General features: G+C 44.6%; 1 protein-coding gene across 1 annotated transcript; it reads left to right on the top strand.

The window, feature by feature from the left end:
* Positions 1–1,388: 1,388 nt before the first annotated feature.
* LOC107299366 (chromatin assembly factor 1 subunit A) lies at positions 1,389–20,099 on the top strand (the record flags this gene model as incomplete). Its single annotated transcript, XM_015828731.1, has 4 exons — positions 1,389–1,438; positions 5,511–6,271; positions 16,474–16,530; positions 19,858–20,099. Coding segments are annotated over exons 1-4 (1,109 nt in total), but the record flags the coding sequence as incomplete, so codon positions are not given.
* Positions 20,100–20,442: the final 343 nt, after the last annotated feature.

Raw genomic sequence — 20,442 nt, 5'->3', positions numbered from 1 at the left:
GAGGCAGGGAGGGGAGGGGTCTCTAAAGGGAAACTGAGGCAGGGAGGGAAGGGGGTCTCTAAAGGGAAAGGCAGGAGGGAGGGGTCTCTGCGGGAAACTGAGGCAGGGAGGGGAGGGGATCTCTAAAGGGAATCTGAGGTGGGGAGGGGGGCCTCTAAAGGAAAACAGGCAAGAGGGAGGGGTCTCTCTGGGGGAAACTGAGGCAGGGAGGGGAGGGCTCTGAGGGGAAACAGGCAGGAGAAAAAGGATGGGTCTCAGGGAACTGAGACAAGAGGGAGGGAGAAGGGAAGGGGATCGCTAAAGGGAAACTGAGGCAGGAGGGAGGGGCCTTTGAGGGGGAACTGAGATGATAGGGAGGGGTCTCTAAAGGGAAACTGAGGCAGGAGGGAGGGGCCTCTGAGGGGGAACTGAGACGATAGGGAGAAGGGAGGGGTCTCTAAAGGGAAACTGAGGCAGGGAGGGGAGGAGTCTAAGGGGGAACTGAGGTGGTAGGGAGAGGGGAGGGGTCTCTAAAGGGAAACTGAGGCAGGGAGGGGAGGAGTCTAAGGGGGAACTAAGGCAGGGAGGGGAGGGTTCTTTCAGGGGAAACGGAGGGAGGGGAGGGGTCTCTGAGGTGGTAGGGAGAGGGGGGTTCTGTAAAGGGAAACTGAGGCAGGGAGGGAAAGACTCGTGAAGCAAAACTGAGGCAAGCAGGAGGGTCTCTGAGGGGTAACTGAGACAGGAAGGAGGAGGGGCAGGGACCTCTGAGGGGAAGCAGGAAGTCGGGGTCTCTGAGGGCAAACTGAGGCAGGCAGGGGCCGCAAGAGGGCAGAAGGGCCTTATATCAGAGACTTCATCAGCTTTGGGGGGGCTTCACCTGGAGGCTCGAGACTGGGGTTCGAGGCATTATGTGAACCCTGAGCAGGGCTTAAATCCCGGGACAGGTTAAAAGTATTGGGGGATCCCCCACTTGCATATCAGGGGAGAAGTCACAGTGTTGGGGGAACTGAGCAAAAGAAGCGGCGATTGGCCCAGGGAGGGGAATGGTAGCCAAATCAGATGCTGGGGGGGGGGGGGCTTCCCTTATTGAAATGCTGCACCCCGGGGGTTCCTTCAGTGCTTTCAATCATGGCTTGGAAATTTCAGTGGCTGGCTTCAACTAAATCCAACCAAGGTACGTACAGTACTTGATATGTTAGGTGACTCAGAAACAGAAACTCTTAATAGTGTGTGTATGTGTGTGTTTGTGTGTGTAGTTTAATGATAAGGGGGATTTGGCATGGGGTGGCTAGAGCTGAGTGATCACAAGAAGGATTGGGTGAAGGCCAGTATTAATCTGAGGTGAACAATATTACATTTGTTCTGAATATCTGCAGAAATTTAATGATTATCTGCCTTTGCTAGGCAACTATGGAGTGTCGAAATAAAACTGGAGTTCCAGCCCGGAAGCTAATCCAAGGTAACTTCTTTTCTCTTCAAATATGTAATCTGGTTCTTCAACTTTTTTATCTTTTTCTTATTACTTGGATTTGTAATGCTATTTGCATTCAGTTCTTTGTTTCATACCTTTATCCTTTCACGGAGTTGCAGAAAATAGAATGAAAAGAGACTCAGAGGGAATGGTGGTTCTTTTATGCTATTCACTTCATTGAATGCTGTGGCAAATATTAATTCATTTTGGTTTTGTTGAACTGCAGTCCTGAACAGCACTGATCTAGTCAGTGACTTGAGAAGAGTCCCCATTAGTGCATCTGCAGTCAGGAGCCTAGGCCTACCTTTAAACCTGCCTACAGGTAGTCCTCAACTTACAATCAAAATTGAACCCAACATTTCTGTTGCTAAGTGAGACAGTTAAATGAATTTTGCCCCATTTTGTGATCTTTCTTGCCACAGTTATTGTGAATCTGGCTTCCTCGTTGACTTTTCTTGTCAGAAGTTTGCCAATGGGGATCATATAGTCCCAGGACACTGCAACTGCCATAAATACATGCCAGTTTCCCAGTGTGTAAATTTTAATCATGTGACCATGGAGATGCTGCAATGGTTGTAACTCTGAAAAATGGTCATAAATTAGTGCCGTTATAACTTTGGTCACTAAACAAAATGATTGTAAGTCAAGGACTATCTGTAGTTGCTTACAGTGATTATAGCTCACTGTATCTAAGAATCTAAGGACTCCTATTGACAGGTCAAACATTACATTATGTCGTAATTTATATAAGTATGTGGAATAACTAGAGTAGGTTGGGTTCATTCCTGTCACTAAGCAGTATTAAATCGTGGTTTAATAATGCCTGTGTCCTGGTTCATATAACAGTCAAAAGGAAGCAATTACATTGCTTAATGTTATGTCTGAATTCAGCTATGTTATTTGCCTCTGGTACTGGAGAAATTATTGTGGATACAAAACTACCAAGCTCTTGGCTGGTATTGATAGTTTTATGTTTTTGAATTTGTCAAAATTCCCTTTTGGAGCTAAATTAACAGCATTCTCTGTGTCTTACAGTAATAAATTTAATTGTCAATAACATTTGGATATATTTGCATGGCTATTAATAGATTTCTGGGTGGCTTACAAAGCCAAAAGCCAAAATACAATTTAAACTTTCAATAATATTTCCTCCTAACTCAAGACAGAATCAAATAATTATTCCAGAATGAGAAGCTACAGTAAATAGAATCTAGGCTTAGTTTAAATTTAAATTATGTTCTAAAAGGCTCTGGGGATTTGAAAGATACATGCGCTCTCAAAAAGGACTTCCTTTGTCTCCAGTTTTCTGTGTTTCAGACCAAAAGCCTTTCTCATCCAGCATCTTCCCGCATTGTTCAGGCAGATGCTGTGGGAAGCCCAGTGTGATACGCACCCACTTGTGTTCCCTAGTTACTCCTACTACGAAGCTTTAATGATAATATGCATCTGTCATCCTTAACAGCCTTCAACCTCTTTGTTTTCTGTGAATTTGTCTCATCCCCCTTCAGAGTTATCCAATTGCCATTGCTCCATTTGATAGTTTAAACCATGGTTTAATATTCCTTATTTTTTTTTTAAAAAAAGTACCTGTTCAGACTCTTTGTTTAATTACTTTGAATGACTCTAGTTTCTAATATTTTAAGAGAAAAAAGGTTGCCCACATTTGAACCGCGCGCCCCTCAGCCTTATACTATAAATTTTTGTCAGAGATGTTTCTCATATTCAGATTTAGTTATCTGTAGTCTGTGGTCCAGGGTCCACTGATGGGCTGTGAGAATACATCCATAAATATTGGTTGCCAGGCTGACAAAGAATCTGGGGGACTGTAATCTTAACAGCTACTGCAAGCTTCTCTGTTGTTAGTGAAGAAATCTATCTCCCTGATGGATTGCAGGTAGAAAGAAATCAGAAACTTTTGTCAGACCCCACAAACCAAGATGGGATTACTACTGAGTAGTTTTGTTCGCCTACCGACAGAACCTTGCCAGACTAACACAACTGTCTGCACAATTATAAATACATCTGTGAACTGTTAGGGAGGGTCCGTCTTTGCCCTCTTCCTAACAGACTTTCCAAGCTTTGTTGCCCTCTGGGACTCCAGACCACATTTAACTACACACACATACGCACACACTGCCATAATACACATGAAACTATATTGTTTTAAATGGGAGACAGTTCTGTTGCTAGAATTCTTGCAGTCCCATGTTTTCTCCATAAATCTGGTTAATGAGAACCCTGTGAGAATTCTGCTTGGAAAAGAATCAGTTCCCCAAGAGCCTGGCAATTTAAGTAGCCCCGGATATGGGTGTCAAGCAACCAAAATATTATTTGTCTAGGTGGGAACACAAAGATCTCCAGGGGTTTGGCAACAACCATGCTAATTTACGGTCTCGAAAAATAAAATGTTTAATTTGAAACCTTGCACGAAGTTTGGATGTCAGCTGAAAAGGACGTACGTGTAATATCTGCAGGCTTTCTGTTGCTGATCTTTAGCTTGTGTGATAATCCTCTAAAGCTTTTGACGACATTGGTGATAGTCCAAGGTTGTGAATCTGTCTGACACCATTTAGTTGCCTTATTTCCACAGTAGTCTTTTTTGTCAAGCATTTGTACAAGGGTGATAAATGTCGACAGCTTCCATTCAGGATCCCCAGTGTGGCATTTTCCTTTTTAAGAGGAGCTTGTAGCTTTTAGTAAGCATTCTTTTTCCACTACAAGATTCCTTTCTTGATCAGATGTCAAGGGACTGTCCTGTGCCAGAAAGATATATATTTCGAAGTAAGAATTATTAACATCGTTACTTTTTTTATCCAGTCTTTTTGTGTAACTCAAGGTGGCAATATATAGCAACAGCACTTGGACTTATACCCAGCTTCCCAGTGCTTTACAGAGTCAACATATTGGCCCCAGCAATCTGGGTCCTCATTTTACTGACCTTGGGAGGATGGAAGGCTGAATCAACCTTAAGCCCGTGAGGATCGAACTCCTGGCAGTGAGCAGAGTTAGCCTGCAATGCTGCATTCTAACCACTGCATCACCACAGCTCATGAACATACCTAATACTTTATTTCCCCGAGAACAACAACCCTTTGAGGTGAGTTGGGCTGAGAGAGAGAAAGACTGGCTCAAAGTCAGCTTTCATGCCCAAGAAATCAAGTTCTCTAATGTATGCAAAGCACACTAACCCACATAGGAAATAGTGTGATGCTGGTGGTTTAATTTTCCATTTTTATAAAGGTAATGGACCTGCATGTTAACACACACATAATTTGAGGTAGGAAATAGAAATCATTGCAAACCACCCCATGGATTGAGCTGATAAAATGCTGCTGCTGCTGCTGATCGCAATTATTATTATTAATAATAATAATAAAGTTGGAAGGGACCTTGGAGGTCATCAAGTGCAACCCCCTGCTCAGGCAGGTAACCCTATACCATTCCAGACAAATGGCTGTCCAGTCTCTTAAAAACTTTCAATGTTGGAGCATTCACCGCTTTTGGAGGCAGGTTGTTCCACTGGTTAATTGTTCTCACTGTCAGGAAGTTTCTCCTTAGTTCCAGGTTGCTTCTCTCCTTGATTAGTTTCCATCCGTTGCTTCTTGTCCTGCCTTCAGGCGCCTTGGAGAATAGCTTGACTCCCTCTTCTTTGGGGCAGCCCCTGAGATACTGGAACGCTGCTATCATGTCCCCCCTCGTCCTTCTCTTCGTTAAACTAGACATACCCAATTCCAGCAGCCGTTCCTTATATGCTTTAGCCTCCAGTCCCCTGATCATCTTTGTTGCTCTTCTCTGCACTCTTTCCAAAGTCTCAACATCTTTTTTACATCGCGGTGACCAAAACTGGACGCCGTATTCCAAGTGTGGCCTTACCAAGGCCTTGTAAAGTGGTATTAACACTTCGCGTGATCTTATCAGTTTAAAATGATTGTTGATCATTTGATATGTTTGCATATCGGTTTGTTTTATCGGATTGCTGCTTTTATCTGCTTAGATAAGAAGGGCAGCCATACAAATATAAATAACGATAATATTCATTTTGTTGGTTTTATTATTCCAGCTCGGCTGCCCTTCAAGCGCTTGAACCCCATACCAAAGGAGAAGCACGATGCAGACCCCGAAGTGAAGAAAGCCAGGAGCGTGCCGCACGTCCTCAATCAAAACACACCCCACCCCGCCTCACCGCACCCATTGTCGGACAATGTGGAAAACAGTTGTGAGGAAGAATCGGAATCCCACGTTGCAAAACTGGTTAACGGCAAGGGCCCTCTGGATAACTTTGTGCAGAAAAGTAAAAGAAAGGAGGCGAGTCCGTCTCGGCTCTTCATAGACCTGACGGACGACCCTCCTCACAGGCCGAATGATAACACGGGTGGCACCAAGCCCAACGTCAGAGTAGCATCTTTGGGGGAAACCCCGAAGGAGAAAGGAGGCCAGGCTGGTTCCCCAAATTCCTCTTGTGACACCCAGGGAGATCCTTGTTTAGAAACTGGCTTAGACGTAACAGATAAGGAACTTCCAAGTACGGGGTCCGCTGGGAACGAAACCAGTGTTTGCAAGGAGGACAAACCTCCGAATGTCATATTTGAACGGAAAATGCCGGTCGTGGTTCTGGAGGACATCTTGGCCACCAGATCTCCTCAAGCTGCAGCTTTGGAAAGGAGCGTGACGTCTGAAAACGAAACCATGGAGTCTTGTCCGGAAGAGGAGGACACGCCATCTACAAATTCTTCCTCAAGTTCTCTCTCCCTCACCAGCTCTCCTGAGGCGACCAAGGAGCACGACGTCACTCCGATAGCTGCTTCAACGCCGATTTGGAAGGTTGGTATCCGCTTCAGGAAAGCCACATCCGGGTAAATATATCAGGTGGTCCTTTACTCCAGGGCTTTTCAACCTTTTCACCCATTGTACCACTTTTAGGATATGGCAACATCCGAGTATCACCAGTCGCTTAGCAAGGTGTCAAAAACTTGATGACCAAAAATAAAAAGGAAAAAAGTGATAAAGTACAGGTAGTCCTCGACTTACAACAGTTCGCTTAGTGATTGTTCGAAGTTACAATGGCACTGAAAAAAGCGCCCCCCCCCCAAGCCACAGCCGAGCAAGACACCTGCCTGCCCACCCGGCGACGCTCTTCCTCCTGTCCGAGGTTTTCATTGTTGTGAGCATTTCTGTTGAGGATTGGCAGCGGGGGTGGGGTGGGGTTGTTTGGTTTTTATTTCCTCCCGTCTGCTGGGTGGTTGCAGCAGATTTTGGTCACTTCACATGACCCTGGGGCACCGTGACCGTCATAAATATGAATCAGTTGCCAAGCATCTGAATGTAAATCACAAGACCCTGGAAATGCTGCAACGTTCCAGCTGATCGGCGCTTCTTCTGGGCTCAGCAGAATCACCAGGATCAGCGCTGAGCTCCAGCTGGAGTCTGGCGCTGATCCTGGTGCTTCCGCTGAGCCCTGACAGCCCTGCAGCTCCAGCCGTCTCTCGCTCAGGCTTGTGCGGTGCTGCCACCGGTTCAGCTCATTCCCCTCCCCCGCTACCACTTTTCTAGGATGGTCGCGTACCACCTGCCAGGTGCCAATGTACCACAGGTAGTACCCGTACCACTGGTTGAAAAGCCTTGCTTTAGTCACTGTTTGAAGTTACAACAGCGCTGAAAAAAGTGACTTGTGACGGTTTTTCACACAAGCATTGCGGCGCCAGTCACGTGATCAAAATTTAGATACTTGGCAACAGGCTCATATTTGTGATGGTTGCAGCGTCCTGAGGGTCACGTGATCCCGTTTTGCGACTTTTTTTAAAAAAAAATATATTTTATTGATTTTTTTTATAATAACAATCTTTAGTGCTTAGTAAACAGCGTGTTGTCTGAGTTCATATATTTAAACAATCAATAATTAATTTCTTGTTAGTTGCGAAGTTGTGTCCGACCCCTTGTGACCCCATGGACAACGTTTCTCCAGGCCTTCCTGTCCTCTGCCATCTTCTGGAGTCCATTTAAGCTCACGCCCACTGCTTCAGTGACTCCATCCAGCCACCTCCTTCTCTGTCATCCCCTTCTTCTCTTGCCCTCCGTCTTTCCCAGCATCAGGCTCTTCTCCAGTGAGTCCTTCCTTCCCATTAGGTGGCCAAAGCACTTGAGTTTCAACTTCAGGATCTGGCCTTCTAAAGAGCAGTCGGGGTTGATCTCTAGGACTGACCGGTTGGATCGCCTTGCAGTCCAGGGGACTCGCAGGAGTCTTCTCCAGCACCAGAGTTCAAAGGCCTCCATTCTTTGGCGCTCAGCCTTTCTTATGGTCCAACTTTCACATCCATACATTGCAACTGGGAAAACCATGGCCTTGACTAGACGCACTTTTGTTGGCAGGGTGATGTCTCTGCTTTTTAGTATGCTGTCTAATTAATATCTATAATTCTATAATCAATATATTAATTAATGATATATTTCCTTGATCTTCTTCCAGTAGTAGTCACCTTTTGTCAACATTAAATATAGTTCTTAATGAAGAGAAGGACGAGGGGGGACATGATAGCAGTCTTCCAATATCTCAGGGGCTGCCCCAAAGAAGAGGGAGTCAAGCTATTCTCCAAGGCGCCTGAAGGCACGACAAGAAGCAACGGATGGAAACTAACCAAGGAGAGAAGCAACCTGGAACTAAGGAGAAACTTCCTGACAGTAAGAACAATTAACCAGTGGAACAACCTGCCTCCAGAGGCGGTGAATGCTCCAACACTGGAAGTTTTTAAGAAGAGACTGGACAGCCATTTGTCTGGAATGTTGTAGGGTTTCCTGCCTGAGCAGGGGGTTGGACTAGATGACCTCCAAGGTCCCTTCCAACTTTATTATTATTATTATTATTATTATTATTATTATTATTATTATTATTATTACTTTCAATACATACAAAGCTGGATATAAACATTTTTCTTGTGTTTGCACAAGTAACAGTAGCATCAGCATATAATATCTTTTCTGATCGGCTTATGTTTCAATTGTATTTGAAAAAAATCACCATTAAGTCACTATATAGCCTGTTTTCAAGATTCTTATTTAAGTTTACTTTCCCCTCTATTCAGATTATTCTTATCAGTCATAATTTTCTCACAGTTAATTACCTTTAAATATCCAAACTTTTCATTCACTTCCACCATCCCAATATTTTTACATTTCATATAACAGTAATAATAATAATAATAATAATAATAATAATAATAATAATAATAATAAAGTTGGAAGGGACCTTGGAGGTCATCTAGTCCAACCCCCTGCTCAGGCAGGAAACCCTATACCATTTCAGACAAATGGCTGCCCAGTCTCTTCTTAAAAACTTCCAGTGTTGGAGCATTCACCACCTCTAGAGGCAAGTTGTTCCACTGGTTAAAAAATACTGTACTACTTGTATATCTTATCCCTCTTACTGTAGGGCTCCTTTATAGCCATAATTTATCTATTCTTTTAACCATATTCAAACAAGTGCTTAATCATATAGTATACTCCATCTGGTAAGTCGCATTAAATCTCTTGAATCTAACTCTAGCCTTCTTCTTTTGCCAAGTAGCTTTCCAAGTCAGTGTGTTCAGCTTGCCAGGGGATTTTTCCTGTATTTTTGTAAATGTTGTTGGGAATTGGAAAGACAAGTTAAGTAGGGTGTGCGTTTTTTTGTTTCCCAAACTAATGATTCTACTGGCTGCTGTATAATCCATTTTGTTAGATCTTCTTATCTTCCAAGTTTGTTTTGAAGCCCTGCAAAATAAAATATCTTTTCCATTTCCATCGTTGTAGCAAAATCTGGTAAGTTTTCTTTCTCTTCTTAAAAAAAACCTGTTGCATGAAGTTCAGAAGCCTGCTAAGATACTATGGGATACGATGATGCTTTTTTTTTTTTAACTTGGAAATTGATTTCGGCTTCTTGCTAAGTGCGATAATCGTTTATGAAAGGGTTGCAGTACAGTCCATATTAAGGGAAAAAAAGAGGAAATATTGGCTGAATAGTTGGAGATGTTATGTGCTCCTGGCTACTTTCCTTCCTGACCAGAGGCAAGCTCGCCTGACCAATAACCAGCCAAGACACAGTGAAGGCCTTTTGTTTCGTTTATTGCAATAAGCGGGGAGAGAAGCTATCAAAGTTTGGTTCTCTCCAAAGTTTTAACCCAAAATATCTCCTTCTTTTATTCATCCTTATCACCGGCCGCCACATCCCTCCTCTTTCCCGATTGGCTGAGGTACTATGAGGTTACACTCTTTCCGTCCGCCTATACACATTTCCTGATGACATATTAAATCATATTCACATATACAATAAGAATAAGAAAAAAATAGACATTTAAATTATTTTAAACTCAATAGATATTTATGTCCCCATTTTAAACAATAAGTTCTTTTCCTGCTTTTCAATTTAGTGTGCCTTTCCTCTTATCTTATTCAGCTTATTTTCCTATTCTCCAACCTGTCTTTTCCTGGCTAGCCGTTTCCTTTTACAATTATATATATATATTATGGCTTCTCTTCTTCCTTTCTCAGACCCAGCTATTTTTGCCCATATCCTTACTTCCATTTATGTTATCTTTTCCTGACTCTCACCAATTGTAGGTTTAACTGACTCTGAAGATTTATCATATTGATGCATATTTATCAGAGACTTGTATTAATAATATCTGTATGTAATTGAATCATTGTAACTCAGCGGCCACCTTGTTTTTCAAAGATATAATTGTAACATTAGAAAATAAATAAAAAGTTTAATAAAAAGAAAGAAAGAAAGAGAAAGAAAGGGTTGCACCGTTCTACAAGACCGTGCACTTTTAAAAATTAACAACATTTTGTGGATATTTCTGTGGGGGAAAATTACACAGAATGGAAATGTTTTCACAGGAACACATAGGATTAGAAAACAATCAAATCCGAGCCCCTCTGTAGAATAATAATTTATTAAATTTATACGCTGCCTGACTCCCAGCAACTAAAATGGCTCAGAGTTTCTGAGCTGGCCTCAACCTGTCCCAATGATTGGATTTGATCTGGAGAGTGAGAATGGATTTTATGGCGCAAGAAGGCATACGGTTTGAGTGACATCTTGAAAATCTGCAGTGGAGGAGTGTGCTGTATTAACAAAGTGTTTGCGTGGGCACTCGCCTTCCAGTCAGTGTTGACTCTGCCTGGATAGGTCTCTGCCCTTTTTTTAAAAAAAAAAAAATTCAGAAGTGCCTCCTTCTTAGGGTTGAGAGTGACTGGTGCAAGATCACCCACCTGGCTTCCTGCCCAAATCAGGACTAGAACTCATGATCTTCTAATTTCCAGCCTGTTGTTTTAACTACTAAACTAAATTGACTGCAGATATAGCATTAGTGCAGACATGTCAAACACAAGGCCCGGGGGCTGGATGCGGCCCGCGAAGTGGTTTCATGTGGCCCGTGAAGCCATCCTGGAATCAGTGAGGGAACGGCCCCCGCTGCCTTGGCCCTGGCCCAGGCCGGCCGGGAGCCAATGTACAATTTTGTGGTGGCCATCTATGCTGAAACGCATTCAGTCTTAGCTCCACAAGGCCGTCTAGAAACAGCGAGGAACCAGCCCCTGCCGCGTTGGCCCCGTCCCCTGGGTGCATGCTGGGGAGGGGTCACCCTTTGTGAGGAATGAAGAAATGGACCATGCCTTGGCGCTTGCCCCGGTCCCCCCTCTTCTGCCAGAGACCCTCAGATCTGTCCCACTCCTGCCCAGGCCCCCACAGGCACCCTTGACGCGAACGATGTAGAGCTGGCCTTGCCCACCCAGTAGGCCACACCCACTCCATCCACGCCCACCCAGTAGGCCGCACCCACCCTGGCCACACCCACCAACCCCCCCCCCCAGGGCAACCGCAATGCTGATGCGGCCCTCAATGAAATTGAGTTTGACACCCCTGCATTAGTGTGTCCATAAAAGAAAAATTAACACAGCCAGCGTGCCCTGTTGAGAACAAAGCCTCAAAATCTTCCGTTTCCCTGGAGTAAAACCCCGGGGGAAGTTTCCATAGAACTAGCTGTTCCACAAGAACGGATACCACGTGGGCAGGACAGGGAAGGAAACAGCCCCAAGTGAGCAGGTTGTGGTGTGGAATGTCCTTTTCAATCCCAAAGATTACGGCCATTAAATGCTATCTATAGATAACTTTCTAGTGGCATAATGTGACTGGGTTTTTTTAAAAAAAATTATTTCAGGAAACAATTCGGACATTCCTTTGTAGGAATGTCTGAGCTCCCAGCCAAAAATAATCGACTAGGTGAAGAGTAAGAGGATTGTATGCTATAATCCAGCTTGATAGGTTTGGGTTTTAGGGCTTGTTTTCTTTAGAAAGGTCTATAGCAGTGATGGCGAACCTTTTAGAGACCGAGTGCCCAAACTGCAACCCAAAATCCACTTGTTTATCGCCGGGTGCCGGGTGGGCATGGCCCATTGGGTGGGCGTGGCTGTGGTGGTCATGGCAGACTGGATGGGTGTGGCCAAGGTGGTCGTGGTCACCTCAATGTTGCTCGTGGGGAGGAACGCCTGTGGGGGCTGGGCAGGGTTGGGGGAGATCCCGAGGGTCTCTGGCAGGTGGGATGGTGGGCAGAGGGCTTGTCCTGTGGGGTGAGGCGAGGCGAGGCAGGGCAGGGATGCCATTGTCGCGAGGCAGGGGCCAGGGCGGCTGCTGCCTGAAACCATTGGCCCCTGCACATAGAGGCCAGTGAGCGCATGGGGGCCGACAGTGTCCGTTAGCAGCCACAACCTACCGACCCCTCGACTGGTGCACTCTGGGACTCTGCAGCCCGCCGCCAGCAGTTCAGAGAAGCCGCCTCTGAGCTGGATGGCCAGCCAATAGCTGAGGAGGCCATGCGGTGGGTCGTGCCTGGTAAAAGGAGAGCATGCGAGGCCAGGAGGAATGGGACCGGGGGGGGAGGGAAATCAGCCATGCTGGGATGCATCTGTCCACGTGGGACCTTGACGAGTTAGTGGGCGGCTGGTTGAAGTTGGACGGTTGCCATCTCCGGGGCATGGCGCGTGTGCCCACAGAGAGGGCTCTGCGTGCCGCCTCTGGCACGCGTGCCATAGGTTCACCACCACTGTTCTATAGAGAATGTAGTTCTAAGTCAACAGACATACCCTCTATACAAGTAGTCCTTGGAAAAGTCTTCATCAGGGTTCAGTCCAAGCCGGGAATAAACAACATGGCGACTGCTTTAGAAAGAAGGTTGCAGTTTATTGAAGAGGAGAGCCAGACAGAAAGATAGCTCTGGAAGAAAAGAGAGCGAGCACATGTAGGGAGTGGGTTTTTATACCCTCTGGAGCCTTTTGTTTGGAGTTGTTCCTGTGGCATGAACTTTGACCTGAGTCTGAGTGTGCCCCCCTTTGGCATCTGTGGGTTAATCCTATGATGTCCTGTCTTAGAGTTTGGGTGGGGCGTGTAGATTTTAGGTGTCTTTGTCTTCCTAAGCTTCTAGCTGGAAGGCTCCAACCTTCCTGAATGGATTATTACATCGGCATTTCTACAGAGCTTGTTTCTGCTTGGGACAGAGAGACCTGGGGTGTGTCTGTGTGTGTTGGTTTCTGCCTTTAAATCCTTTAGGGAAATATATTCTGTTTTTTAAATATTTCCAAAAATATTTATTTCTCGGGGGGGGGGCTGACTTCCCAGAGTTTACAACCACAATTCAGCCCAAAATTCCTGTTGCTAAGCAAGGCAGTTCTTTAGCGAGTTGTGCCTCGTTTTACAACCTTCTTTTTGCGACAGTTAAGTGAATCACTGCCGTTGTTAATTGAATCGTGTGCTCATTAAGCAAGTCTGGTTCCCCCCCCCCCATTGCTTGTCGGAAGCCAGCTGGGAAGGTTACAAATGGTGATCACAAAACATAGGCCAGTTGCCAATCATCCGAAAAATAATCGGATGACCGCGGAGATGCTGCAACAGTGGTAAATAGGAAAAATGGCCCTGTCCCTTTTTTCACTGCTGTTATGATTTGAACGGTCACTAAACGGGCGGTGGCAAGTCAAGGGCTATGGCAGTGATGGCGAACCTTTTAGAGACCGAGTGCCCCAAAACTGGCCCCGGCCCCTGCTCCACCCCCCTGCCACCACTGGGCTATGGGCATCAAGAAAAGCACACACTCCAGTGGAACAACCTGCCTCCAGAAGCTGTGAATGCTCCAACACTGGAAGTTTTTAAAAAGAAACTGGACAGCCATTTGTCCGAAATGGTATAGGGTTACCTGCCTGAGCAGGGGGTTGGACTTGATGACCCCCAAGGTCCCTTCCAACTTTATTATTATTATTATTATTATTATTATTATTATTATTATTATTATTATTATTATTATTATTATTATTATTATTCTCTCTGTACAATGGGAAATGAAATTTACAGAGAAGGCATCCACTGTTACCTAATAGACACCTATGGCTCTGTTCTGCTACGCTAAAACCACACTTTCTGCTCCTTAAAACCTTCCCCTTTATAGCAGAAATACTCAAAGGCTTGAAAATTACATCCCTAACCTAATCCCACATAAGCAGATAGGCAGCTGGATCCACTGAATATGAGCCAAGGTTCACACACTGTTGACTTACTGTATTGCATAAATTGGTATGTTGCATGTCAACTTCTCCAAAGGGGTTCTGTATTGCAGTATGTGTGTGTGTCTGTGTTTTAAAAAGCTGCTCTGTTTTGTTATTGTGTCTCTGAGTTGCCTGTGTAATGTGGCGCCTTGCCCATTGTGTACGTGCGTGGGTTTTGTTCAAAGATACCTATTATATTATGAAGCTCTCCAGCTTATACTTAAAAGTGTCTTGTATTGTTTCTGGGAAATAGTTTATTCACCAGCCTTTGGGATTTGTTTGTTGCCATTCTTTAGTTTCAAACAAAGAGCTGAATTGTTCTGTTGGCCAAAACTTAGTTAACTGGCAAGTCTTGTTTTCTTGATTTCAAATAAGAATGGGTAAGTCTTGGAGGCGCCAGTACGATTTGCACTTGTGGCAATCCTAAGTTGGTTTACTGCCTTTTTTTTGTTGTTGTTCTTCAACAACTCCTGGGTCCAGGGCTGGAATTAACAACCTTCATGGAAAGAACTGGAGAAGATTCTTGCCTGAGTATAAATTCAGATCAAGTTGTGTTAGGTTAGTTCTTTGCTGCAATCCGAAATAAACCTCTTTTACTGGCAAGGTTTAAAGTTAAAGTTAAAAGGTTTAAAGTTAAAGGGTATGTTTTCTCATTCCAACCAACTAGAATTGGGAGGTGGAGTTATTTTTTCATTTGAAAAGATAGCCAGAATAGCAACCCTGAAACATTACAGAACATAATCTCTATGCATTACCTTCCCAAATGTTCAATTTTAAACCCAGTTCAAATAAGTGTGTTTAGTTTGCCTATTTGCCATAATGATAAAATGGAACTTGTATCTATTTATATAGATTTTTGCATTCACTTTATAGCATGTTGACTCAGCTGATGGTTGTTACAAAAATGATTGTAAGTTTGAATCTAGTCACTTGGTACCTCGACTTATGACCCCAATGACTTGCAATCAAAATTCCAGGCTCCGTTGTGGTCATAAGTAGCTGCTAAATAAGAATTGTGGGAGATGTAGCCCATCTCTGATCACTTTTAGGTTTTCTTATCCATGTTGTAGGGCTGGAAAAATGATTAGGGGACTGGAGGCTAAAAGATACAAGGAACGGTTGCTGGAATTGGGAATGTCTAGTTTAATGAAGAGAAGGACGAGGGGGGACATGATAGCAGTCTTCCAGTATCTCAGGGGCTGCCCCAAAGAAGAGGGAGTCAAGCTATTCTCCAAGGCACCTGAAGGCAGGACAAGAAGCAAGGATGGAAACTAATCAAAGAGAAAAGCAACCTAGAACTAAGGAGAAACTTCCTGACAGAACAATTAACCAGTGGAACAACCTGCCTCCAGAAGCAGTGAATGCTGGAACACTGGAAGTTTTTAAGAAGAGACTAGACAGCCATTTGTCTGAAATGGTATAGGGCAGTGGTGGCGAATCTATGGCACGCATGCCAAAGGCGGCACTCAGAGCCCTCTCTGTGGACACGCGCGCCGTCGCCCCAGTCCTAGGCCTTCAGCTGGGTTTTATAAAACCTTTTTGCTTTAGGCCTCCGCTGCCGTGTGCAAAAAAAAAAAAAAAGGTTCAATCAATCAATTTTAACTTTTTGCGGGGAAAAAAAAAGATCTCTCAAAGTTAGAATTGATTGATTGAACTTTTTAGTCCCACCCAGTCTGCCGCCACGGCCACCCAATGGGCCACGCCCACCCAGCACCCGATGATACATAAGTGGGTTTTGGGTTGCAGTTTGGGCACTCAGTCTCTAAAAGGTTCGCCATCATTGGTATAGGGTGTCTTGCCTGAGCGGGGGGTTGGACTAGATGACTTCCAAGGTACCTTCCAACTTTATAATAATAATAATAATAATAATAATAATAATAATAATTATTATTATTATTATTATTATTATTATTATTCATTGCAGACTTCATGTGTCAAAGTTGCTTTTCTAATCATCTTACCTAAAATCCAGCTTTTTGCATCATGATTTCTGAAAATAGGTAGAAAATGATGACTCTAACCCAGTGTTTCTCAACCTTGACAACTTTAAGGCATGTGGACTTCAACTCCCAGAATTCCACAGCCAGCATTGCTGGCTGTGGAATTCTGGGAGTTGAAGTCCACATGCCTTAAAGTTGTCAAGGTTGAGAAACACTGCCTAACCTCACCTGATTCTGTGCTTCCCCTGTTTCCTTAAAGAACAGATGAGGAAGTCAGATCACTGCATTACGCCATAACATGCCAAAAGTGACTCTTTGGTCTGACTCATGCTAAACCAGAATTCCCTTAACTATGGTTAGTCAAATCATGCTATAAGTTACAGCTTGCAGAAGGGCAGGATTTTTCAAGACCCCCAGACATCCCCTTGTGATTTGTGCTCTGTATAAATCCTAGTCTCGGTTTTGATTGCTTAAAAAGAAATGCCGATGGCCTAACTTGCTCCATCCTTGCTATTTCAGGCTTCTCCAAAAGTCCATCGAAGTTCAGAGGAGAAGGAGAAACTCAAGCTACAGAGGGTGAGATGATTCCACTGACTAGCTCAGGGCTTTTCAACCTTTTCACCCATTGTACCACTTTTAGGATAGGGCAATATCCGAGTACCACCAATCGCCTAGCAAGGGGTCAAAAACGTGATGACCCCCCCCCCCCAAAAAAGGAAAAAAGCCGCCCTGAGTCCGCAAGGAGAAGGGCGGGATATAAATTTAATAAAATAAATAAATAAAAATAAATAAAGTACAGGTAGTCCTCGACTTACAACAGTTCGCTTAGTGACTGTTTGAAGTTACAATGGGACTGAAAAAAGTGCCCCCCAAGCCACAGCCGAGCAAGACACCTGCCTGCCCACCCAGTGGCGCTCTTCCTCCTGTCTGAGGTTTCCATTGTTGTGAGCATTTCTGTTGAGGATTGGCAGTGGGGGTGGGGTGGGGGGTGTTTGGTTTTTATTCCCCCCGTCTGCTGGGTGGTTGCAGCAGATTTTGGTCACTTCACATGACCCTGGGACACTGTGACCGTCATAAATATGAATCAGTTGCCAAGCATCTGAATGTAAATCACAAGACCCTGGAGAGGCTGCAACACTCCAGCTGATCGGCGCTTCTTCAGGGCTCAGCAGAAGCACCAGGATCAGTGCCGAGCTCCAGCTGGAGCCTTGTGCTGATCCTGGCGCTTCCACTGAGCCCTGACAGTCCCAAAGAAGTGCTGATCCTGGCGCTTCCGCTGAGCCCTGACAGCCCTGCAGCTCCAGCCGTCTCTCGCTCAGGCTTGTGCGGTGCTGCCACCGGTTCAGCTCATTCCCCTCCCCCGCTACCACTTTTCTAGGATGGTTGTGTACCACCTGCCAGGTGCCAATGTACCACAGGTGGTGCCCATACCACTGGTTGAAAAGCCCTGGACTAGCTGAATTCCCTTGCTGACAAGTGAAAGTGTTCAGAGGTGGAAGGCAGCCTTAAGTGGTTTTAATGACCCTATCTCTTTGGCCATCACCGAAGCAGCCTGAGGGGGTGTTTTTTTTTTTTTTTTTTTGTAAAGCTTTCATGAAAGCCCGTTAAAATTTGGGCTCCTTTAATTACCAGTCATCATCCTGCAGAAGAATTATCTCCGGTTGCTAAGAGATGATGACACATCACCAGTGACTTTAGCACTGTGGCTGTTCAAGCCCAGAAGCCTGAGGAATATCTGCTTTAATCAGTAACAGATATGTTCTGTTTATTTTAAGGTCTGAAGTGCTTGTTCCCACAGCATTTTTCAGGCATGCGCATCCCTAATAAATTGTAAATTTTGCCCACCGGAACAGCTCAGCGGAGCTACCCGCAGGCAGAAAAAGACCTAGTTTTTATGCCAGCCTCTCCAGCTAGGCCAGAAAAGATCTAAATTCCGGGGAAGACGATATTAAATCAGGTGGAATGTGGCCTGACTTAAAAGGCCTTTTCCATCATCCCATATCTTCCAGGTATTCATGGCTAGCATACTACCTTGAAAGATGTTGTTGTGATAACAGCTATTTTTGAACTTGGCAGTATCCAGGGATATTGGGACATCACCTGTTTTAGTCTGTTTGGGGGTTGGCTGTTGTCGTGTTTGGATGATGTAATTGCCAATCAAAGCAAGGCACCTCCTAAACCAGGGTGTCATGGTTCCGACTAATGAAACACTTCAAAGAACTTCCAGGCATGTTTATCCTAAAGCCTTTATTAACAGTGTTACAAATTGACGGCACATCATGGAGGTTTATGCCAGAATCTGAATTTAACTTGCTTGCGTCTAACTTTTCTTTCTAAACCCCTCCCTTATTTTGCAGTCATAAGTCACATCTTCCAATTAGCCTGGAGGGCAAAGATTCACTTCACTCTGTCATCTGAATTAACTCTAAAAATACCAGACACTTCTGTATATCTTGTCAAAGCAATAATGTCGTATATTAACAGCGTTGACACAGGGATAGCCAACCTTGGCTCTTTTATGACTGGTGGACTTCAACTCCCAGAATTCCTGAGCCAGCCACGCTGAGGGGAAAGGGAGAGGTTTCCAAGCTGAGCCATGCTGGCTCAGGAATTCTGGGAGTTGAAGTCCACGAGTCATAAAAGAGCCAAGGTTGCCTACTCCTGACCTAGATCTATCTATCTGTCTGTCTGTCTGTCTGTCTGTCTGTCTGTCTGTCTGTCTGTCTGTCTGTCTGTCTGTCTATCTATCTATCTATCTATCTATCTATCTATCTATCTATCTAACCCCTGACCTAGATGATGGATGGATGGATGGAGGGATGGATGGATAGAGAGAGAGACAGACAGACAGACAGATAGACAGACAGACAGACAGACAGACAGACAGACCTAGATCAGGGGCAGGCAACCTTGGCTCTTTTATGACTCGTGGACTTCAACTCCCAGAATTCCTGAGCCAGCCACGCTGAGGAGAAATGGAGAGGTTTCCAAGCTGAGCCATGCTGGCTCAGGAATTCTGGGAGTTGAAGTCCACGAGTCATAAAAGAGCCAAGGTTGCCTAGCCCTGGTATAGGGCTTCCTGCCTGAGCAGGACAGATATCTCCAAGGCCCCTTCCAACTCTGTTATTCTGTTACCTATAATGTGGAAAGTTTTATTCATTCAATCTATGAACATGCAGGTTATCCCCACTTCATGACCTTTTTTTCAGTGGCCAGAGTTAATACAGCACTGAACGAAGAGAATTACCGTACGTCTGTTCCTCTAAGTTCCGTCCGTTGCATCACCCACACAGTTATGGTAACAAAATTTGGGCCTGGCTGCATTTATGACTGCCTGCCTGGCCTCCCCCAGTTGACTTGCATCCTTCTTCATATGCTTTCCCTCTGTTGGGCTCACCATCCTGATCACGTGGAGGGGAGGAGCTTGGGAACAATATACAGGTAGTCCTCGACTTAACGACCCATACTTGGGGTCAGAATTTCCATTGCTGAGTGAGGCCGTTAAGTGAGTCATGCTCGATTTTACGACTTGCCACGGTTGTTAAGTGAATCGCACGTTTCTTAAGCCAATCCAGCTTCCTCCATTGACTTTGCGTATTGGAAGGCAGCTGGGAAGGTCGCAAATGGTGATCACGTGACCCCAGGATCTTGCAACTGTTATAAACGGATCCCGGTTGCCAAGTACCCAGGTTTCGATGAAGTAACCATGGTTGTAGGTCCGAGGACTGGTGATAAGTCACATTTTTCAGTGCAGTTGTAATACTGAATGGTTGCTAAACAAATAGTTGTAAATTGAGGACTACCTGTAACCCGTTAACACATACTGCTTGACTGTGGGGACATGACAGTGTCAAGAATATCTCCTTAAAGACTTTTCTGGGTTGTTGTTTTGTTTTTTTTAAGGACCAAGAACGTACAGAAAAACTTCAGAAGCTGCAAGCTGAGCAGGAGGAGAAGAGGCAACTGAAAAAGGAAGCCAAGGCTGCCAAAGAACGTGCCCGCGAGGAGGCGAAGAGGAAGAAAGAAGAAGAGAAGGAGCTGAAGGACAAAGAAAGGAGAGAGAAAAAGGAGAAAGACGAAAAGGAGAAAGCTGAAAAACAACGAGCAAAAGAAGAAAAACGGAAAGAGAGACAGGAAGCCCTGGAGTAAGTAAATTATCACATGGGACAGTATTTAATATTTATTTGTTATGCATATGTAGGGGTGTGGGTCTATACATATGTTGTATATAGTATGTTTAGGTGTGTGTCATGAATGTGTTTCACTCTGAGAGCGGGCAACTAAATTTCATTTTTGAGGTGTGCCATTGTGTCCACAGTAAAAAAAATGACAATAAAGATTATCTTATCTTATCTTATCTGATCTGCTGTGGCGATTCTGCTACCTGGTCTTGGTTGCTGTTTTCTCTTGATAGGATCGTATTCTACTGACTGGCTGCTTTGCTTTAATGCTGACCTTCCTTCCTTCCTTCCTTCCTTCCTTCCTTCC

Source organism: Protobothrops mucrosquamatus, unplaced genomic scaffold (genome assembly GCF_001527695.2).
Source record: "Protobothrops mucrosquamatus isolate PMUCROS unplaced genomic scaffold, P.Mucros_1.0 scaffold4830, whole genome shotgun sequence".
NCBI classification, from domain to species: Eukaryota; Metazoa; Chordata; class Lepidosauria; order Squamata; family Viperidae; genus Protobothrops; species Protobothrops mucrosquamatus.
Note: the sequence above shows the minus strand (reverse complement) of the source record. Positions and strands in the feature narration are given on the sequence as shown.